We start from the raw sequence: 23,013 nt of genomic DNA on the forward strand, positions 1-23,013 counted from the left end.
TCAGGATGTGGAATTTTGTGGAGCTCAATCAGGCAGGATGGGAGAGGGATAGTAGTAGCTCACAGCTGAGCCAGTTCTTCCTCTTCCATTTGGACCAGGCCAGGGTGGGGCAGAGGCTCATGCCTTCTTGCACTTAAAGGGCAGACTTAAAAAGGCCAGAGGGAAGAACATCTGGAAGCCTGACTTTCTAGCCCCATAGTTAGGGAGCCCACCTAGAGATGAGTAGACTTAGGTTCAAGCCCCACCTCCCAGAATTGATAACCCACAGTTTATTTTCTGCTTCAGTTAATATATGGGCAATATTAAAATAAAGAAAAGGCAATCAAAGGCAGTACTTACACAATATATGAGATACCCCAGCTCCACAGAACTCAAAGATCATTTTGGATTACTAAATATACACTCTTGCTGTACAATTTACCAGGAGATATACTAATGGTACTATCCATAAGGACCTCAAGCTAGTTTGTTGCATTAAAAAAACAATAATGAACTTAAAATAATTTGGCTAAATTCAACCCTGGTATAACCCCTTTGAAAACAGTGGATTTATGTCTGGACCGAATGTGATAAATTTGCATTAAACTGACTGCCCATTATAAAACAGGAGTTTATTGGACTGCTTTCCAGTCACTGATTCTCTCAGCCCCTCTCAAGGAAAAAAAAAATGACATACCCATTTTGAAAATGCTGTTCAAGGTCACAACGCTGTAATATCTCTGAGCAGTATTCTGTGAAAGGGCAGCTAACCATTAGCTTATCCAGAAGTTTATATACTAATATGCTGGACTTTCTGCAAGACTGAAGAATCACAGGTTTGCGATCCATGGGGCAAAAGTCTTTTTCCAGTAGGAAATTTGTAAGGCAGATTGTGCAGTAAGTATGACCACAAGGAGTGTCCAATGGCTGAAGCAAAGCTTGTAGGCAAATATGGCATATTAGATCATCATCTACTTCTTCTGTGTAGCTGTACAAATGGGGCTCTTCTGGTAAATGTGGTTGGCCACAGGTAATACATAAAGCTTGAGGGCCATCTTCCATTTCTTCTGATGAGTCTTTCTGGCTCATAATCAGATCCGATGCAATTCAAAAGACAGCAGGTAAAAACTGTTCTCTATTTAGAAGAATATCAGCAAGTCCCGTGAACATCAAATCTGTAGGAAAAAGCCAAGGAATTGTGTCTCAGGGTTGTTTTTTTTAAATAATGTTTTTATGATTTATCTGGATAGTCTATATCTGGAAATAAAATGTTCCCATGATTTTACAGAAAGATTTTACCTTAGGGCAGGAAAACATCTAATCCTATAATTTATTTTCTGTTTGGCTTTACTTCCCCATCCCTGCTATGAAGAAGATATTGATATAGGGAGTTCAAATAATGAGGGCAGAGGAGAATGTTGCTAGCATTTAAGAGTTAAAAACATCAAGCCCATTTAAAACTGCAGCTCTAAAAGTTAAGCTCTTCCAGTATATCAGTTCAAAGCATGTAAGTCACCTGATTTGTTTTTCCTACAGGGAAAAAAAAAATCTGTCAGTAACAGAGCAGCATCATGTGAAGGCAAAGTAGTGTGAGGCTGCATGCAGAAATATCATTAAAAATAATGATTACCTCCCTTGCCATTGGCCCAACACCGAATGGGAAACCACTTTAATATCTTGTAACCTACTCTAACATATGTATAGTTACCCATTCAGCAGGAGGAAGGAAGGGACACAGGTTTATAACAAATTAAAGATTTAGAACTCCCACAAAAACAGGCTTCACCATGTCACATAAAATGAGAATGGGTTATTTTCTGAATAATTATGCCTCCATATCACCTCCCACATTTTTCTGCACTAATACATTTTGATGAATATCCATTCAAACATTGTCTCCCTTATGGAAGAGAAGAACAAAAGATATAGACAATATTATTGCCAAACCCACTGAGCAAGACTATTTCCTTACATAGATGTGAAAGATGGATCTTGGGAGGGCAGAAAACATTTCTACTGAAATGTGTGGGGTATGACTGTAATCTGTCTTCTACTGACTTCCCATGCAGTATGCCCACTGACTTCAAAAGAATTACTTCCTTACAACACAAAGCCAGATAAGAGCAGGTCTTTTGTATTGTTATTAAAGTAACTAGTAGCTATAGTCCAGTTTCAAGAGAACAAGTGTCTTAGCTAAATCTGGACACCCTACTGTAGTGTTTCCCAAACTGTGAGAAAATGGGGTCGCAACATCAGTGCTTGGGGTTACAAGATTTCTGCACCCATAGCAGGGTGCCAGGCTGCAATAGGGCTGGACCAGCTCCAGGCAGAAGCTGCCTCTGCAGCCAAGAAGGTGGGACCCCATGGAGGAGGGATCGTTGCACTGTCATAGCTGCCAAGGTGAGGTGCAGCAGTGGTGGCGGCATGGAGTTGTCCCTCTACTGCTGCTGGGTGGGCAAGGGGCACCTTAGCCATGATGGCATGGTGCAGCACTGCCTCTCATGCCAGGTCCTGCCCACTGGGCTGTGGAGCCCCCAGGAGGAGGGCATCAGGGCAGGGAGCCCCAAGCCCACAGCAGGGAGCCTGCATCCTTTCCTAGGCTTGTTTTCCTCATCGCCCAGAGGTCTCCTGTCTCTGGTGCTGGTTCTGCCTGCTGGGGTTTTTGTTGCCCAGTGAGCTACTCCCTCATTCACCTCCCCACAGTGGCTGCCCTTCAGTCTAACTGGCTCCCTTCCTTTAATGTGCCAGGCCACCCTGTTACAGGGTCCCAAAAGCAACAAGGACTGAATGGCAAAAGGAAACTGCCTTCTTACCACTGGAAGTGATGCCTCTAAGCTCAAGACTGAAACACATTGCTGTGGTGTTTGAGGAAGGCTGTAGTACTGCAGCTGTTTTACAACTAAAGGAGGTAAGTTTAGTTACCAGGGCTGCTAGCTCACCTACCTCACAAACAGTAAAAATGGCAAACATGCACATGGATCTAATAAAAAGTATCACACCATTTATCACAGACAAATGCATATGCAAATACATTGCATCAAAGCTTATTGACCAAAACCAGAGATCATTAAAATCTACTTATACTTGGAATGATAGATGGAGTTACCAGATACTGTACCAACAGACACACAGACATTTCATTTATCATAAATAATGAGCTTCCTAAGTACAAGCCAACATATTACATTCAATTTTGTGTTTAATTTTTAATACTGTGTTTTTGTTCTTAAATATTTTGAGGTTTTCTCTTGTATATAGACATACCATTAGCTCCTCCAAGAAGTCCATGCTATTTTAGACTGAGTATTCAAAAACTATGACATCATAGAACAAGGACGCAAGAGTCTGAGGTCATGTCTATATCACCTCCAGGACAAGCCAAGGTATAGTGAAGAAGGTTCCACCCGTTCACATCAGCACTGAGCGTGCTCAAGCCTGCAAATCAGGCTGTGGAAATGATGGCTTAGAGCAGCCTTGTGTGTGTGTGACTCAGCATTGCCCTTAGGCTCTTTGTCTCATTAGAACCTGAGCACAATGCTGAAGTGTATGTTCAGGGATGACCCAAGATGCTTATGCAACCTAACTGGCAGGTTGGGGCACGTGCAAAATGGGGAGGGTCATGTTTCTTTCCGGCACTCCCAGGCATGCTCTGGAGGTGGTTTAAACCTGGCTTAAAAGTCTGGTGAGGCTTTTCCATGTTCTGCAGCATGCAGGCCTCAAATTCAATATATTGCCCCTATTCAGCACGGTCCTTAAGAGCATAATAAAGGCCTGTTGAAATTCATGTGCTCATGCACAGTCTTAGAGGCCACCATGGCTACAACCTATACCCCATTCTTAGATGCTGCATTCAATAGGGTACGGGCTGGGGATTCCTAAGAATGAGCTCCCTCCGCTGCCTTTCCCCCTCCCATTCTGAAAACAGCAGGCACTGGCAGAGAGCTGTGACCATGGCTATGGAAACCTGGCTGCAGGCTCCCAGCTCACAGCTAGATTCCCTTCCCCCCAGAACGAACCCTGAATTTCTGTTTGGTCTGGGGTAATGTTGTAACTCAGAATAGTTTGCGGAAAATGTTCTGAGTTACAGCTGAGAGCTGCACTTCTGTCTGTACCCTTGTTGCTGTTCAGAACTACGAAAAATTAGACAAATTGAGAGAAGTGGAGGAGATGGCAGGAAACTGACTACAAGGATAGATATGAAGAGCTGAGTTCATGAAGAAAGCAACACCCAAGAGTCTGAGGCAGTCTGGGGAGGAACAGGTGTGAGATAAGATTGATCAAACTAAAAATATATCTACATGGTATAATGCAGTGCCATTTAGGCCCATGCAAACTCGGAACAAGCAGGCTTGGATACGAGAAGCAGTGCAATTCCATTAGTGAGCACTCTACCTGGATGACATAATCCTGCTGAGAAGCAATGCTAAACAACTGAGGGGAGGGCCACGTTAATGCAGCTGCACCATTTCCGGTAGAGCTGTGCAAAACACCACCATTTCATTTAAATTTCGGTTTCACCATTTCGAAGGGACAGTGTTTCGGTTTGCTGTTTCGAAGCACTGTTCCATTTCATTTTGTCGAAACTGCTCCGATGCTGTTTTGATGCATTTTAATGTTTTGCCTATAGGCTATAATGGGGAATCATGTAAATGCCTATAACATTATCATTTCTTGCCCAATTCAGATGAAAATTGCAAGGATGATAGCTGCTTCTGAGGGCATAAAGCTTGCCAAGTTTCAAGGATATAGGTGCAGGGAGTTTTGTGAACCTGCACCTCAAACTGTTCAAAGCAAAACTAGTATCACTTCACAGAATCATAGAAGTAGGGTCAGAAGGGACCTTATAGATCTTCAAGTCTGACCCCCTGCCAGGGCAGGAGAAAAAAAACTGGGCTCAAATGATCCCAGCTAGGTAGGCATCAAGCCTCCTCTTAAAGACCCCCAGGGTAGGAGCCAGCACCACTTCCCTTGGAAGTTGGTTCCAGATCCTAGCCGCCCTGACTGAAGTAGTTCTTACAGATGTCTAATCTAAACCTACTCTCCAACAAGTTGTGGCCGTTATTCCTTGTCACGCCAGGGGGTGCTAGGGGAAACAAGGTCTCTCCCAAACCCTTCTGGTCCCCCCTAGTGAGTTTATAGAGGGTCACCAGGTCCCCCCTCAGCCTGCTCTTGTGAAAGCTGAACAGGTTCAGGTCCTGCAGTCTCTCATTGTAGGGTCTGCCCTGTTGTCCCCAGATCATGCGGGTGGCCCTCCTCTGGACCCTCTCAATGTTGTCCACATCCCTCCTGAAGTGGGGCACACAGAACTGGACGCAGTACTCCAGCTGTGGCCTGACCAGTGTTGCATAGAGGGGGAGGATCACCTCCTTGGCCCTACTTGAGATGCACCTATGGATGCAAGACAAGGTCCAGTTAGCCCTGCCAACCGTGACCTCGCATTGTCGGCCCATGTTCATCTTGGAGTCAATAATGACTCTAAGATCCCTTTCTGCCTCTGTGCTCTCAAGAAGGGAGTTTCCCATCTTATAAGTGTGCTGCTGGTTACTACTGCCCAAGTGCAGCACCCTGCACTTGTCAGCGTTGAAGCGCATCCTCTTTTTGCTAGCCCACCCCTGTAACCTATCCAAGTCTTGCTGCAGTCTTTCCCTCCGCTCATAGATCCAGGGGCCTGCTTCCCTGGGGAGGAGTCTGTCACAGTCCTGCAGCCCTTCCAGGGGGCACGGCCCTGGAATCTGTGTGTGGGATGACAGCAAGCTGCTGCTGCCACCTGGGGCCAATGCCAGTACTGGGTTCTTCCTGGCGCTCAGCGCAGGCTGCACCAGGCAGACTCGGGAGCTGGCATTGGCCCCAGCCGGCAGTAGCATCTTGTTGTCATCCGCATGCTCTACAGTTGGTGTGTGGAACTTTAAAAAACAAACAAACAAACAAACAAACAAACCCAAAACCCCCGCACTCACCAACTCTGACAGTGGTGACTGGGGCCTCTGGGCACTCATGCAAGAGCCCTCCCCTCCCCCGGTTCAATTCCCTAGCCCCCCAACTTGATTCCCCAGCCCCCAGAACATTCCCCCACCTCTTCCTGGGGGCTTGGGGCCCTGGATCTGTGCACCTGGTTTAGCAGGCTGCCGCTGCAGGCTGGGGCCAGCAGCAGCATTGCAATCTTCCAGGTGCTTGGCGCATGCTGTGCCAAGCATCTGGTACTGGCCCCAGCCTGCAGCAGCAGCCTGCTGAAACCCCACTTGCAGATTGGGGGCCCACACCCCCTGGGAAGAGCTGGGAAAATGATCAGAGAGCTGGGGAATCAAAATGGGAGCTAGATGTAAATATCAGAGCAGTCTTTCCCCCCCTTAATTTCTGTTTAGCTGCAAGCAAGTCTGGTTTCAAAACTCAAAACGTTTTGAAACTTTCAAAATGTTTTAAGTGCCCTCGTTTTGTTTTGACGCTGTTTCAGAACCTTTCGTTTAGTTTTGATTTTGCTGCTTTGGGCTTGAAATGCGTTGAAATAGCTTCAAAGCAAAACACTCATTGAAATTTTGCACAGCCCTAATTTCCAGTACCAAAGCTAGCACATTTAAGACCTGCCCCAGGTTTCTCTTCATGGCACTGAATTTTGCACTATAGATCTACTCTGGGATAAAAAAAAAAGTTGAGTGCTGAAATTCATAATGAGCTGCCTAAATAAATAAACAAACCCATTTTGAAAAGGCCAGGAGTACCCAAACTAAGTGGAGAGGATGACGTGGTACTCAGAATTTCGTAAAATCTACCCTGTTTGAGTCATGTATAATACAGGTTTTTAAAAGCTATTTATCTTTAGGAACTCGGTTAGAACATTTTGGCCAGAGTAGGTACCCGTGGATGTGTCTACATGAGACGTTTACTGAGCAGTTGCCTAGTTAACTGTGCAGTAAATGTCTCAGCATTTACATGTGTGGCCCTATTAGGTCACACACAACTAATAAACTCTGCAGATGGGTAAAAAAATATAAGTGCTACCTTGCTCTGGAGTTTGTGTGCAGCAGCACACGCGTAGATGCTGGTCTGGTTGGCTGGGGCACGAGGGTGCTTCAGTACAGGGGCTGCCTGCCAGCTAGCTCCTTGCTGTAGCACTCTTGTTCCCCAGCCAGCCCCTCCACACCACACTGAGCCTGGTCAGAGCAGCCCTACGCTGGCAAGCTGACCCCGTAGGCTCCCTGCCAGCTGGAACTGCTGTGACCCAGCTCAATGTGCTGTGACCCAAGCACATGTGCAGATGTGCACCTGGCAGCAGTAAGCTCTGGAGCTTATAGCTGTGTGTTAATAGGTATGTATAGACATGTCCTGTAAGTATTTGAAAGAAGAACACACCAAAGGTAGAAGCAATAGTAGGAAAAAATAAGAAAGGTTTTTGAGAGTCACTTTCTAGTATGTATTTAATGAACCATAACAGCTTTTTAGAGCACTTAGGTTTCATTATGCTTATTCTGATAGACTTTCTTCAAAACTGAACATAAAGTTATAAATTCTGCAAGGTCTTAATTAGCACCCTAACTTGAAAATGTAAATTCCATTTGATACTGTGCTAAAATGTTGTAATCTAGCCTCCAGCTTGACTTAATTTGCACAAACCTGTATGGAAATGCAGAGATATGACAGAGTGCAATGTTATTTAAAACAAAGCAAAAATTAGTATTTTTTATGTAAAGCTTTTAAACATATACTTAGCTTTACCTTGCTAATAGCTTAATTGACACCAAGGTCATTTTAAGGAAAGATATGTATGGCACTGTTCATGTGCTTAAAATTAAGTACAGATTTAAATACTTTGCTATTATATTTACATACTTTGCTATGGCCTTATTTTGCTAAATCAGAATAATTACTACTAAATAATACTTCTTACCTGCAAGATTAAAATGCGTCTGAAAGATCTCTAGGTAGGCCCTGAGCTTTCCATGCTCTTATGCCATAAAGCAAACATCCTCTGCAAAAAAAGGCAAAACAATACAATTTTATACCATATGCATCTCAGCCACAACTTTAGGGAATTTCTGTTGAGAAAAGGGGCATGGATATCTGATTGCTTCGCCTTTGTGCTGCCATAGAAATTGTTATGGTGGCAGAAAGGTGATGTCTGTTTCCAGCCAGAGACTGGGGACTTTAAAAACAATACAACAAAACGAAAAGGAATAATCAAAATTTGACAAAATAAGAAAATTACTATTTTGCTTAATATAATGCCTTCATTGTTGAATTAACTCTGCTCCCAAATGGAATAGAATATTTACCATTGATTTCAATGGAAACAGAACTAGGCCAACCCTTAGTACTGAAAAAAATCTCACACTTAAATAGTCGATTGAAATTGATTAGGACATATTCATTGAAACGAAGACTTTGATTTCCATTATTTAAAATCTGTTCTTCACAGAATGATAGTACCTTTGGCTGTGATCTTATCAGTTCACAACTTAGTCAGGAGCAGGTTACATCACCGTTTAAATGACAGACCATGAGATACCATCCTTGGCACATCTACACATGCTATTAAATTGAATTAGGCTTACTGTGCAAAAAAAATACTGTACAGTAAGCCTACTGCACAGATTTGCTCCCAATGGGAGGAGCCCAGTACAGGGTTGATCCTGCCAGGCTCTGCTGAGGGTGGCAAGAAGTATGGGGCCAGGAGAGCTCTACCAACTGCAGCAGCAGCTGTGTCCTGGCCTTGAACACATTGGGAAAGGTCCTGATGTGCATTGGCTGGGAGACAACTGCTGCTGCAGAGCTCTCCCACCCCGTGCACACAGGGACAAGACCCATGTCTCCCAGACCATCCAATCCAACCTACCTCACCCTCCAGCACAGGGTGGAAAAACCTAAGTCAAAGTTCCTTCTCCTCCCTTCTCTCCTCTCCCATCCTGAAGACAGCACCAGAGCTGGGGAGGGAGGGAGGAAGAATGGGAACAGGATTAGGGGAGAGAGGCTACAGATATGCAGTCGCTGCAAACTGGATCTCCCCCCCACCCGCCCCAGACTGAACAGCGAATGTCTGTAGCCTTGGGGGCTTGGGGGGGGGGAGGGGGGAGAAGAAATCACTGTAACTCATGGTGCTTCCTGTGAAGAGCCATGAGTTACAGCAGGGAGCTATAATGTCTGTCAGTGCCATGTAATGCTTAGAAATTAACATATATGGACCTGAGTAAATCTAATTTGGGAAGCAAATTCCAAGATCATGTGTACTTTTAACTTAATGAAAATACTAGGGTCCTGCCAGATACCATGGTAATAAGTGAATTACCAATGGATTGGGTTAGTTAGAGTCATGTAATCCCATTTCTTAAAACAGACAAACAAAACAAAGAAGCAGACCCCAAGGAATTACTCGTTTTAGAACATACATGTTCACTAGCAAAGCTTTAGGACTGGTTGGTAAAGTCCTTTTTTTAAATTAAATTAAATTAAATTAAGAAAAAAAAACAAGGCATCTTGGCATCTCAAGGGAATTTTACAATTTAGGATTTTGTTTTGGTTTAAAATTTCTACCCTGGGTAAACATATAGCACCTCACTATGATACTAGAAAGCCATATAGTGAAGCAGGGCTTGTTCCCTTTGGGTGTGCAACCTCGTAAAACAGAAATATAGGTAGTTGAGTGTCATGCTAAGTATATGCCAAAAAGAGATTTATTTTGAAGCATAGCAGACTGGTGCATATTTAATGCTTAGCTGTCTGCACTTCTGGCTTGACTGGCCTCCTGACCTAGAAGAATCATAGCCAACTTAATATGTGTGGTGTGTGCATGTGTAAATACCAGTGTTGTTCAGGGGTAGTGTTAACTTGGTTCCTAATCTTAGTAGCTTTAGATAGGAAGTGTACTATAAATGCATTTTTATCTGAGTACTTAATATAAAGTGTTATTACTTTTCATCTGGGTGCATACACACATCCCATATAGATTGCCCTAACGAAGCAATCTAAATGGCTGGGTTTACAAGTGCTCTCAAAGAATTTTTTTTTGCAAATATCTAGTTGTTTAAATAAAAGATATCACCTGTGCCATGAGTTTTTATTTCTTTTGCCTGTAGACCAATACAGCTACAACCTAGATACCTGACTCATGGTTTAAGTTATTCTAAAAATGGCATGCCCTATCTAAAGTTAATTCTTATCAGACCTCTTCAGTAAGGGATTAACCCAGCCTAAAATGGGTTAACCTGATCTAGTGAACACTTGTACCCATTCCTAGCACAGTCCCAGGGCAGGGAAAGCCAGGCCACTCTCCACAGCCCCAGGGTTGTGCTGTTTTTACCCCCCTGATCCTGTTCAGGCTATTTTTACCTTCCCAACCAGCTCCCACCCAGACTGGGCAGCTCCCCGTCCCATCCTTGGACTCTCCAGCCACCTCTGCAGATATACCAGCCCCACCTGGATCTGCCAGCACCACTTTCCAAGGCCTGTCACCCCACCCTCTCCCCCATTTACTTGCCTTTGACTGCCTGTATCTCCTCCTGGCAAGTGGTGAACATTTGCATGCAGTGACCTAACTCACATTTAGGCAGCTCAAACTAAGCCACTTAAACCTCCTAAGCCAGGTTCCACAAACACCTGTCCTCACGCCTAATTTCCTTTCCTCCATTCCACTGAAGCTTGTTGTACCTCTGCATGGACTCTTGTCACAAAAATTGCCCTGTCTTTATGAAATTAGGGCTATGTCAAAAGCCAACAACTATCTAAGCAATACTGCCTGTAAATTAACTTTTTTGTTTCATGGTCACGGCTGAATCTAAAACTTGTTGAATTACCAACTGCAAGCTATTTCTAAAAAATATTATGTGTTAACACACAAGGATTGCTTGCACTTCTAAAATGCCTCTTTACCAAAGAATTTCAAAGCGCTTTGCAAAGATTTGTTAAGCTTCATCACTCCCCCTTGTCAGTAGGAAAATCTCACTTATGGTTAGAGATTAGGAAACAGAGGAAGGAGAAAATTGAGTGCCTTTTCTAAAGTCACATGGCAAGCTAAGTGTCAGAGGAAGGAACAGAACACCTGACCCCCAATCTCTAACTCCCCACATGTTCCCTCTTTCCCATAAGAAATACTACGTTGGTTTACCCGTTCCAAGTAGGTTAAACTGGAAACGGTGCTGTAATTAAGTAGATGTGCTTATTTTCACCAAAGAGAGATTTTGTTTCCTTAAGGCCATGTTCTGCAGCAGTAAGAAAGATCCTGCTGCAAACAAGTCTTGCTGAGGCAGGCCTCTGAAAGTGGCAATGTATTAGACAAAACAACAAACTCTGCAAGGCAGATCTTTGTGGTAGAGACTGCAGGCACCAGGCAGCGGTATGCCACAGAAATTACACACAGTGTCAAATTTGGGGGACATGCTACTGGCTGTAATTCTTTAGCATACCCTTTATAAGCAGATTCAGAAAACAGCACTGCACTGATTCTGAAAGAAGTTTGTTACCTGCTATATTAGACAGTAGAATAGAGATTATAGAAATGGCTATAAGCAAAAGGATAAGAGAAGGTGGAAAAAATTCTGTCTTAATGTATACGTAAACATTCTTGGATTTCAAATTGGCCATCTATATACATCTTCAGTGCTTATGAAGCAAACATCAATATTCGACTGCCACTGATTAGTAAGCATATCAATATAATACCTGAATCTTCGAAAATATGCACAAAAATATTTGCAAGAGTCCAAAAAAATCATTACGTTAACACGAGCTACTTGAAAGTTACTAGGGAAAAAGGAATTAGTACAGGCAAGTCCTTTGACCTATGTTATAGGAAGTCAAATAGATAATCACAAAAAGTTTTTCTGGCATCAAAAAAACCCCAAAAAACAAAAAAACCCAATGCCTCTTCTAGGCTTAATCTCTGATCACTTTACATACTCAACCACCCTTATTAAAACACTGCACCTGCTCATGTTATAAGACAATTGTGATCTTGCTTTTAATTATTAGCTTGTATTTTATTATTAACCTATAGTTAGGGTGTGTAACCAATTTATCTAAAACTGTCCATGCAAAGAAGGAATTAGTCTCCAACAGTGTATTTATAATATTAATGATCTGTCAGAGCAATGGACATAATTTATTTCATTAGTTTTTTTAAACTAGCATTATGCTGGTGTTAGAGTACTGTAGTTGTTAAATTTTCCTTGAGAAATGAGGATTTTTTTGTAAAATTAAGCAAAATTCCAATAAAAAGGCATTTTAAATTAGGTCTCAAACAATGCCTTGTACCCATTTTGTCTATTGTATTAATTATGTTTAAGCAATAATAATGATCAAGGACAACTGCATGCGACAACCATGTGAAAACTAAGAATTTCAGTCGCATACCCAGTAGAACACCTCAAAACTGTTTGGCATGAATTATATCCATTCCAATGCTGTCCTGTCAAAGAACAAGGGAGCAGCCTTCTTAGTAGTAGCTAGTGTCATGTTCTACTGAATTCAAAGTGAATTCTACTAAATTCAGCACCTTTCATACTGATGTAGCTTACAGTTTACATGCATACTCCACCATTGAATGGCAGTACTTCTGGGGTGGACAAAAGCAATCACCTAATATTTGGCATGTTCCACAAGAGCAGCAGGAAACCACATAGACTGACTGTAACAAGATCCTTCATAACCTCCATTCAGTCCATTACTGCTAAAGAACGTTTTATTTTCCATGGTCGTGGCTGAAAATGAAGATAGTAAATTACATGAAACTTCATTAATGAAATCAGCTCTGCCTAGATTTTCAACTTTTGCTTCCAGAGACAGAATAAATTAATCCTGATGTTTAGACCACTAAAATATTATTTCCATCAGATCTTGGAAGCACCATTCCTACTCTGTATTCTCACCATCTCTTTCCACTTTTCTTTTTAAAATCTGCTTTCATCCAGAGAAGAGAATCAAATTGTATTCTCTTTCTTTCATACCTCACTAACAGAAACCCTTGCTGAAGTAAGGCCTATTATGGATGTAGCTAAACTGCTAACTGAAGTGTATATGTCAAGGAAAGCATTCTGCACTTGAAGTTTATTCATTATTCCTTGAGATAATGACAAAGCATAGAGGAATTCAGCCTGACTTTCAGAGTCTAGGATGCATTGACAGAGCTGACTTAAAGGGAAAAATCATTTCACACAGTACAGGTAAAGAGGCCCTTTTTCAGAGTGTTTTTTCAGAATCCTTGCTAGTGGTAGCAGATCACTTTGCAGCACTGCCAGTAATCAAAGCCACACCCTAATTAACACAAAAACCTAACAGCACATAACTTCTAGACTGTAGGTCAAGCTTGAAGTTTAACAGAAAATCCACAGTGCTCCTTTATGTAAAGTAATTAAAAACTCTGAACCAGTTTCTTTGACATACACTATATTCCATGGCTCTCATGGAAATTTATACAACAAACTCATTTTCAACGAAGTTTTTCCTTACTGTGTAAGCAAAACATCTGATCAGAACACACTGAAGCCTATTCTCTTCCCCTCCGTCACACACAATCCTAAACTTCAGATAGAACGTTTCCAGCTCTGAGAACAAGAATTAAACATTTCAGATCCAAAAGAATTTGAGAAAGGTTGGAATGGAAGGAGGATTGGGTAAGAGGTACGCAGAAATAGGGGATATAGCACAAGAGAATTACAAGTTTCTTATTATCTCAATGTCAGGTATCCAGGTTGTAGCCATAGTGGTCTAAAGGAAAAAGCAATCAGGACTTGTGGTAGAGGCGATAACTTTTATTAGACCAACTAGATTTTTACCAAAAAATATATATATATTTATATTTAAAAATATTAATTTATTTCTAAATAGCAGATTAATAAATTATAATATAGATCATTTATATTAATGTATAAATTATATTGATAACATAATACCTTGCAATAGATAATAATAAATTTAAAAATTAACTTATCTCTACAGCAGTTATTCAGATTACAATGAATATGAGCATTAATAGACTTACCATAACAATATGTGGTACTTCTGATGAGATTCACAATGGTCAATAATTTGAAAATATACTACAACTGGTATCAGATGTTTCCTAAGGTTTCCTACTTTCTGTATAGTTCAATAAAAGCAGCCTTTGACTGACAGTCCTGTAACTGAACCACTGTCTAAGATTACAAAAACAAGTTGTTGTGGCAAAGCCAACAGGCACAAGCAAACTGCTTCACAAATGCATACTACCTATCCTAAATCAGCCAATCATATGGTCCAAATAAAATTATTGTGAGTAATTCTGATTGGTTCCCAGACTGCTTCCTAACATGTGCTCCCTTAATTGGCATACTAAATGCCATCACCATTTCATACACTATATTATACAAATTATATTAATAGTTAGGTAACAGAAGTTGCATTACGCTGTCGTTTGGCTGACTGCTCTAGCACGCACTTGAACTTTATGGTCATGTTTTTGGCATGGCAAAATGACAGGATTTTATTTACTTTGGCTGCCTATCTCTGAAGACAGTGAAAAGCCCCCCATCGCAGAGACCGAAGGGAACCTGAAGGGTCATCTCTCCTTTCCTTAATCTCAGACAGATGCCTATCCAGCCTCTTCTTGAACACCTCCCAGGAAAGGTTTTTAAGACCTCTTCCTGGGACACTTCTTCCATTGTCCTGCAGATCCTACAGCAGAATTATTTTTTCTGGGTTTTGATTTAAATATGCTGGTTTGCTTTGACGTAATGAAAGCTGCACCACATCCAGAGTTACGACAACTTGACAAGAATCCATATAGACACAGTCCCTTTACAGTCTCTGGTACCTATAATCCATCACAGAAATCCCTACAATTATAGAATAAAGTGCTAAACTTAAAATAAAATGTATTTGTTTGCACCCCTGGATTTCTCACATGCATAAACACTTCGGGGGGAAGGCTTTAATTCCACACACAATATTTAACTCTAAAAGCCAGTTTTCTTTCCCCTGCTATCTGTGGCAGATCAGGCCTGGTAGGGGCTCATATTGTCAGATAAGTTACACACCTGCAAGGAGGCATGCCCCAAGTGCGCATTTGTTTTGTAGCTCACCAGGCGTTAGGAAACATCTAATTTTTACTAGTGCGAAAGACCTGATCTCTAGCCTCCTTTGGAGAAGCCAGTGAATCCTAAAGCTGCTTCCCAGGCTCTCCCACTAGCTGGAAAAGGATGAACTCCCAACTTTTTCCCTCACTCCTGTCTGGTGGTACAATGGGCCCTCAGGAAAGTCCCAAGCTGTTTTCAGTAGGTGCCATATTTACCCAAATAGAACATGACCCTGAATTTAAGACAACCCCCAATAATTAGATTCTATATATGGAGATTTTATAAATTTATTATAATCTTCTATGTATGTATTCTAATTATTGGAGGATCATCTCAAATTTATCCCCTCCCCCACACTACTGCAGGCAGTACAGGGAGAGGTGATGAGGGGGCAGAGAGTAGGGGAGGCAGTTCAGGGCATGTGGAGGTGCCGGGCATGTGGGGGTGGTGGAGGGCAGTAATGGGGCATTGTGGAGGCAGTGCAGCAGGCAGTGAGACAATCAGGCAACTTGCCCCCTCTCCTATTTACCCCTGCATTGTGCATACCCCCTGCAGCCTCAGGCTCCTGATCCCTTTCCCCTGTCTCCACCACTTCTGCCCCCTGCATCCTTGGGTCCTGGCCCCCACTCCTCCCATTTCCCTTCCCAAAGTCTCTACCCCTCAGCTTGCCTCCCCACCCCTCATTATCTTGGCTCTGCACCAGCAGGCTTCACCTCTGCTGCAGCCTGAGCATGGCTCCAGTCTGGCCCTGTAGCAGGGGTGGAGAGCCAGCACTGCTGCTACAGGCCTGGCTACAGGATGCGCTCTGTGCTCCATGCTCCAGGGAGGATGGAGCCTGCCTGTGCAGAGCAAAGGTAACAAACAGTGTGGCAGAGGGGGGAGAAGTGGTAAGGCAGGGAGACTGGGGGCAGTGGGGCTTGAGTCTGTGGAGGAAGAGTGGAGGCAGTGGGGGCAGGCAGCAGCTGTGGATTTGGCTCTCCCAACCCTGGGCTGGGGCTGGAGCCAAAGCTGCAACAGCTGCCTGCAACCCTTTGCTACCCTGTACTCAATTGTAGGGTGAGGGGTTTTCCCACTATGTTAAAAGGGGGGAAAAAAATCTTGTCTTTTAATCAAGTAAATACAGTAAGTACTGGGGAGAAGAAAGAGACTGGAAGAAAGAAGTGGATAAGGCAGTTTTGGTTATGAAGCTGGTGAGGAAGAAACAGCTAAATGGTGGTAGAAGGTGTGATCAACAAGTCCTTAACACCATTCTTTATGATCAACAAGACCATAACACCATGTTTTTAGAAAGGGATTTGCTTGCTCTAAATAAATTGTTTTTGCTTCCCACAGTTTGAAAAATCTGGTTAGTTGTGCAAGAGGGTAAATCTCCATAGCAGACAGTCCAGTCTGAGAAACAGTAAGAAAGAAACAAACTACAAAACCCTCTTTAAAATATTATAATGTAGCTTTCCTCCATAATATGACATAAACAAAAATTTGATTCTGTGGCATAATATTTATGTTGGCAGTGGTTGAGAGTGACCTGCTTCACCCAGGGATTTGTGACATGGGAGTAATGCAGCCAATGCAAACTCACTGCGCTAACAACTTTATACTCCTTTATTAAATTAACATTCTATACAAACATAAACCCCAAACCACGACATGAGCTATACCATCTGGATGAATGTATCCACCAAAGAAGTCTAAGTTGAAATAGCTCCCTTTATTAATATTTTTCATAAATTATGGCCCTGCTTTATAGGAACTAATACATGTTAAAAACCATTGGATATTTGGGAGGCTTAATATATTCAGATGGCAAACCAGGAGGAAAGTTGGTGGGTGGACAGCTTGACTCTGCTTTGGTCTTCATTTGGTTGGCCTTAGGAAAGCCAGGTGGTTTCCTGATGATTGTGCTCCAGATTCCTGGAACCCAAGTCCAGGGAAAACTAGAGTAACTCCCAGGCAAACCTGAGAGGATGCTTGAGGATTTCAAATAGCTGGGTCTGGGAAGCCAGAGGTGTACTGCACGTTTGTATGCTCAACCAGACCCTCAGTGAAATGACCCTTCACACGTGCAGTGGAACATTTTCCCAGTCAACATGTAAGCCATGCACAATGGTGAGACAAATGTCCAGGCTCTACTTACTTCACCCATATATTAGAAGAATTACAGTAGTTTACAAAGGAACTAAAAATAAACGGATATTTGAAAGACTTAACTTGAACACAGATTAACAATAATTCTTAATCTCTGTACAATCCTTTCTGTGGCTCCACATTGATCAGCAGAGCATACTGGCAGTATTATATTTACATGGAGAATTGAGCCAGTATGACTGGGGCTATACATCACAGGGTAACAATACATAGCACTGGTGTGCTCATTCCCAGCTCAGGAAGAAACTATTCTGATCTACTTTCCTTTTCCAGGTTCAGATACTCCCTTTATAAGGCTCTCGCACCCCCAGTCAGTTCCTGTTGCAGTGAGTCCTTTGGTTGGCTCTCTGCTGTGCTACCTTCAGAGAGTGGGACACAGCATTGATCAGAGATGCTGCTGGGGTGGAACTAGAGGTGGGGGAAGCACCATTGTACTACACCACAGAGCGTTGTTTCAAAAAACAAAACAGCATACTGCAGGACTGCCAGATGATTAATCTCAGGACACAAACAAAGATGAAAAGAAGGGCAATAAAGTCCAACAGTGCCAGCAACTGCAGTAAATGGGAAAAAGATATACAGTGAAAGAATAAGGGATATTGTGTTTATGATGAGAAGGACTTTGGAGAGAACACTCTCATTCTCCCTTTCGCTATAGCCCTTGTCTCTCATTAGTAACTTGGAAGTAGAATGCACTTAAAACTATTCTTTAGGCTAAAGGATACATTTTTATAAGCCTCTACATTACCTAAGAACTTCTGTCACAGTTTCAGACATTAGTTAGGAGCAAAGGATCAGATCCAGAAAAGCGCTGAGGAGGGACAGAGGCACTGGAGTATAACAATGTGATCTACAAAAATTCAGCCTCAGCCCTTACTTGCATCAATGTTTCATGCAAAATGTGCAAGTAGTCTTGGACTAGGGAATAAAACCCAGAACTCCCTTACTGGGAAGCAAGGTCATCTGTAGGCTACAGTCATGCTCTGAGTTTTATCTGGCCCTGTGAATCTTGCATCACTTTTTACACAGCTTCAGTGGGAAGTTCTTACCTGGTGGTTAAGGCACTCTGTAAGAGGTGGAAACGTGGATTAGAGACACTTCCAGGCTGAGGATATTGAATCTACATCTGCTTAGTTCCTAGAGAACACCTGTAAATGACTAGGCTACTAGGACAAAAAGTAAGCACTTCCTCCTCCAGCAGTTGTATTTTCAAAAGAGAACTGAGATAAGTATCTGAATCTAAAAGAACAACTCATGCATCTGAGTGCAGGAAGGCAGTACAGGCTATGAATCTGAGTTTGACACAAGCTCCTAATCGCAGGCCAGAGTCCAGTCATATACACACTTCAGCATTTCCTTGTTCACCATGCTGGCTATTGTCAACCCCACTCCTAGGTGCCTACCACTTGTCATTCAGTCTATAAGGAACTTAGGTGGCCAACTCAGGTTTGCATGTTCTACTGTGGGAGCTCAGTATAACTGTAAGTAAGCTAAAATACGTATTGCCTCATCTCAGTCACTTTGTGAACCTGGTTCTTTGGAGCCTTAGGTGCCTCAAGCACTTTTGAAAAAGGGCACTCTGGCCTTGCTGAAATTTCTAAAGTAGAGTTGACTCTTTTTTATATTTGCTACAATCGAACAATGAGGATGTTTTATCAGGTTCTAACATGAAATAACCATTATATAATATTTAATAATCTAACTATATAACAGAGAACATGTGATTGCTAATTGCAATAATACTGCACTGGTGAGTGTGTTGCAGTTTAAGATCCATAAATGAAAGGGGCTGTGTGATGATATGGTGTAATTAAAGTACTTTACAAACGATTTAATTAATACTCACAACATCCCATGTGAACCCAGGTTTCCTCTGCCCATTCCACGGATTGGTTTGTTGAACCTCCGAGGGCTTAACTGACTTTTCCAGCATCACACAATGAATTCCTGTCAGGCAGGTACAGATCCAGGAGTTAGATTCCCAGTCAGGCTGTGAATCTCAATTGGACATAGGCATCTAAGCGCAGGCAAGAGTTGTCATATACTCCCTTCTTCATTTCTTATAAGCTATCTTACACACCTTCCCCCTTTCACCATACTGGCTACTAACTACATGTTTTTGACATGGGCACATATTTTTTATATTGCATTATAACAGTGGAGACACATTCTGATATAGCAGCAGATACAGTAATCCTGGATCTCAGTAAGAAAAAAGAAAGATCTTTTTCTTTCAGGGCTAGATCTTCTGATGGTACATCTATTTGAGTAAAAAAGCATTCTGGGTGAAATCCTGACTCCACTGAAGTCAATGGCAAAACTATCACTGGATCTAAAATTTCACCCTATGTGCCTATGCTCTATTGGGATTACATCTACACTGCATTTGAAGGTACAATGGAAGCACAGGTTCCTGAGCTAACGCTAATCTAGCTAACTCAGGTGCCAACAACAGTGAAGTAACAACAAGAGAGGAGGCCCTGTGTGCATATTGCAGATAGCTGAACCTAGCAGACCTGTACAAGGCTTCACTGTTAGTGGGGGACAAGACAGGTAAATTAAAGCCAGCTCATGTATGTGTGCAGGTGCTGCAGTCTTCCCTCCAACTTGAATGTGGGCACAACCCTAGAGTTTGTTAGTCCTGATTCTGCTGACAACGGGCAGTCATTGATATGACTACTGCTTGTGTGCCCAACTTGTGTACCTGCACACAAGTTTCACACTAGCTAGCAGGGTAGCTGTGGCAGCATGGAAAGTCAGCAGGAACTAGAAAACACACCTGAGAAGCATGTGACTTCACTACGGATGCATTCTAGACTAGCAATCTATTCCCAATTCAAATACAGTTATTGGATCTCAAACATACTGCAGTCAGTTGCTTAAAACTGTAAGGGGTTAGTGGAGGGGTGTCAAACTCAGGGCTGATCAACTCAAACAAAAAGGCAGCAATGGGGGCTGCGTGATGGGGCTTCATGGGCTGGATCCAGTTTGTGGGCCATATCTTTGACACCCCTGAGTTAACGAATGAGGATGGAATGATTCTACTCATTCATTTAATCTCAAATGGAGACAGATTTGGGGGGGTTAGAGTGAAGGATGGGCTGGTTGAATTCAGTGTCAGATCTTACGGCTGGTCATTGCTAGCTGATAGTCAAGGAAAGAAATTATTGGAAGGACAAGCAAAAAATTCTTTAGGTGTATCTAAAAAGCATACCAGTGGTGGGTGCTAGTGATAGGCAAACTTATTCAGAAAAGGTGGGGAATTTAGTTCCAATAATTTTTTCCATTGAGGGCTCTGGATAAGTTGCTGTATTTTTTTGCTGAAGGGAAACATAATACATACCTCACCCACCTTTTACTTCCAGAGGGCAAGCAGGGAAGTTTAGTTATTTTCTCATGACACCTCTTCCACACCACTCAGATACACATCATCCCTTTTATATCGTCTCTAACACTGACTGTCTTCAGCGACTTGACAAATAACCCATCCATCTGGCCCTTTATTTCATCTAGAAAATGGATTCAACAGCACTCAGGCCCTGTCTTGCAGGATGTTGTGAATTTATATTTATAATACATTTCCAAAATGAAAAATAAGATGAGAGTGCTAAGTATTGCAGCATGAATACAACAGCTAAAGTTAAAGCTGTATAAATGTTTCCATGCTATACCACTGTTTCCAACAGTTTACAGTTACTGACAACAACACCAGGTTCCCTGCTCTGCAAATATGAATACTTATAAACTTTGATCACGTGAATAGTCCCATAAGGGAACTGGACAATAAACCATTAAAAAACAAAACAAAACCTAACCACTCTTTAGGGTCTGATTCTGCCACACTTACTCATGTTGAGTAACATGTGTGAATACTGCCACAGAGAATGGAATGGCACTACTCACTGAACTTGATTCATCACTGCCTTGCTTCAGATTGATGTCAGTGTAACTCCATTAAAAATACTCCATTTAACATGCAGTGCTAATTAACATACATGCTTTGCTCCTTACCATTAATACACTCATAACATTCTTTGTAATATGAAGAGGCTTAATACAGTCATGTTTTTGTCAGTCAGTGCATGTGGGCAATTTGTGGGTGAGGAAAATAGTTACTTCTGAGGCTGTAGTGGTGTCTCTTTCTAGGACCTGGTTCTGTGGGTGTGGACCCCAAGTTTGCTATAACTTAGTCCAGTGGTGAAAAAACAGCTAGGAGTTATGAGCTGATACTGTTCTGTTCCCTGTCAGCATATAACATGGAATAAGAGTGAAGGGGTTGCACAGATCAAGGTCTAACACTTTTTTTCTCCTATGAAGCTTAGACATTTACAGTAGCTCATCTTTTTTCTGCCACATTTCCATACTTTCCTAAGTATAGTACAGTTAGATGACTTCAATGAATTGAACCTAGGATGAAACATGGTTACCATAGAGTTCCATAGTATTAAATTCTACTCGCAAAGTACTGCTGTAGTTCTGGCACTGTTAAGTATGTTAATGAATGTCTGCAGGCAAAACTGGCCTTAAAAGGTGGACAGAAAAGGAAATGTAGAAGCAGTTTTTTAAAACATTAATATTTACACAGTACAAGTAGGCTTTGAAAATCATACAAGATAGGGAAGGGATGAGCTCCCACCATTCACACTATTGAGCCAAATCTTTCTCTGTCAGTAAGAAATCTTGCCAGAGTCAGAGCAATGCACAGGAAAGCTTCAGAAGGACTCTTAAAGGAACCTCCAGCCAAGCAGCATCTAGAATGTACTCATAAATCATTGGTTTGCTTTTGGTTTTGTTTTCAGAGGAGTGTGTTTGGAGTATTGCTGAGTTGAGTACAACCAAAGCTGGCTCCATCCACTTGGTGCAAACCATATATTTATTTAAGGTAAAGGTTTCTATTTTTACAATCAGTATCCACAAATCACATATTTTGATCTGATATTAGGTTGTGATTTTTAAAAAACAGTCAGACTTGAGTGTTCCAAAAAAACAGACGGTGTATTCTGGGAAGATTCATGCAATCGTGCTGCTTTACACATCACATTTTCTTTGTGTGAATATTTGGTGAAACAATTGTTTTTGCATTTCAAGCTGGTGCAAAATTTTAATGTTGTCATGCTTTCAATATGTGGACATTTTCACCAAAAATGGGCTCTTCTGTACCCCACAAAGAGGTTCGCCTACAGGGAGTCCACTGAAATTGATAGGCCTTTGGTCCATGTAATTGATAAGCCATATGGGGTCTACCTAAGCAAATCAGTCTGAAAGACTGGGGCTATTTTAAAAGGTAGGCCATGTTTTCAAATTCTCCACATCTGACAGTATCTCTTTGAATTGCACTCTCAGCAAGATAAGCCTTTTATTATTTGCCTTACTGCATGAAATGACTGCTTGATTTATTATGTATTATGTGCAATGCAATAATTGAATATTCTACAACTTAAGTGAGTATATCATCTCACTTAATATTCATTGAATAGTCATCTCATTGGATATTCTACAACTTAACTGAGTATATCATCTCATCCCATATACGTACCGTATTTGCATTTTGCACAAAAATTTTGTCTTGCAGGAGAGACTGGATGCTTCAGACTTTTCACACAGACTATTTCAATTTGCTTTTCTGATCAACAAAAACTATATTGAGCCAGGAATATTTCTTTTTCCAGCTCAATACTACAATAAAGGCCTGCAGTAGTTAACGCCCAAACAAAACTCACAATCCTCTATGAAACAGTGTTCATTTAGTGAAATGGAGGAGGATTCCAAGTGAGTAAAAGGAATGGCAGCAGCAGGAGGAGTATTTTCAGGTGGCAAGCAAAGGCTAGCTAATGGACTAGCTTTCCCAGCTTGT

At 41.9% G+C, this 23,013-nt stretch overlaps 1 protein-coding gene across 1 annotated transcript in view; it reads right to left on the reverse strand.

Moving 5' to 3' along the window:
- Positions 1-23,013, reverse strand: part of LNX1 (ligand of numb-protein X 1) — a 116,956-nt gene that overhangs the window by 88,292 nt on the left and 5,651 nt on the right. The window contains exons 3-6 of the mRNA XM_090035925.1: positions 20,503-20,668; positions 19,006-19,106; positions 7,862-7,942; positions 677-1,154 (exon numbers count right to left, since the gene is read on the reverse strand). Of these exons, the coding sequence (XP_089892051.1) occupies positions 677-1,068 (392 nt within the window). The 5' untranslated portion in view covers positions 1,069-1,154; positions 7,862-7,942; positions 19,006-19,106; positions 20,503-20,668. The remainder of the gene's footprint in view (positions 1-676; positions 1,155-7,861; positions 7,943-19,005; positions 19,107-20,502; positions 20,669-23,013) is intronic.

The sequence above is a fragment of the Crocodylus siamensis genome, chromosome 2 (genome assembly GCF_052110815.1).
Source record: "Crocodylus siamensis isolate JL-2025a chromosome 2, ASM5211081v1, whole genome shotgun sequence".
Taxonomy (NCBI): domain Eukaryota; kingdom Metazoa; phylum Chordata; order Crocodylia; family Crocodylidae; genus Crocodylus; species Crocodylus siamensis.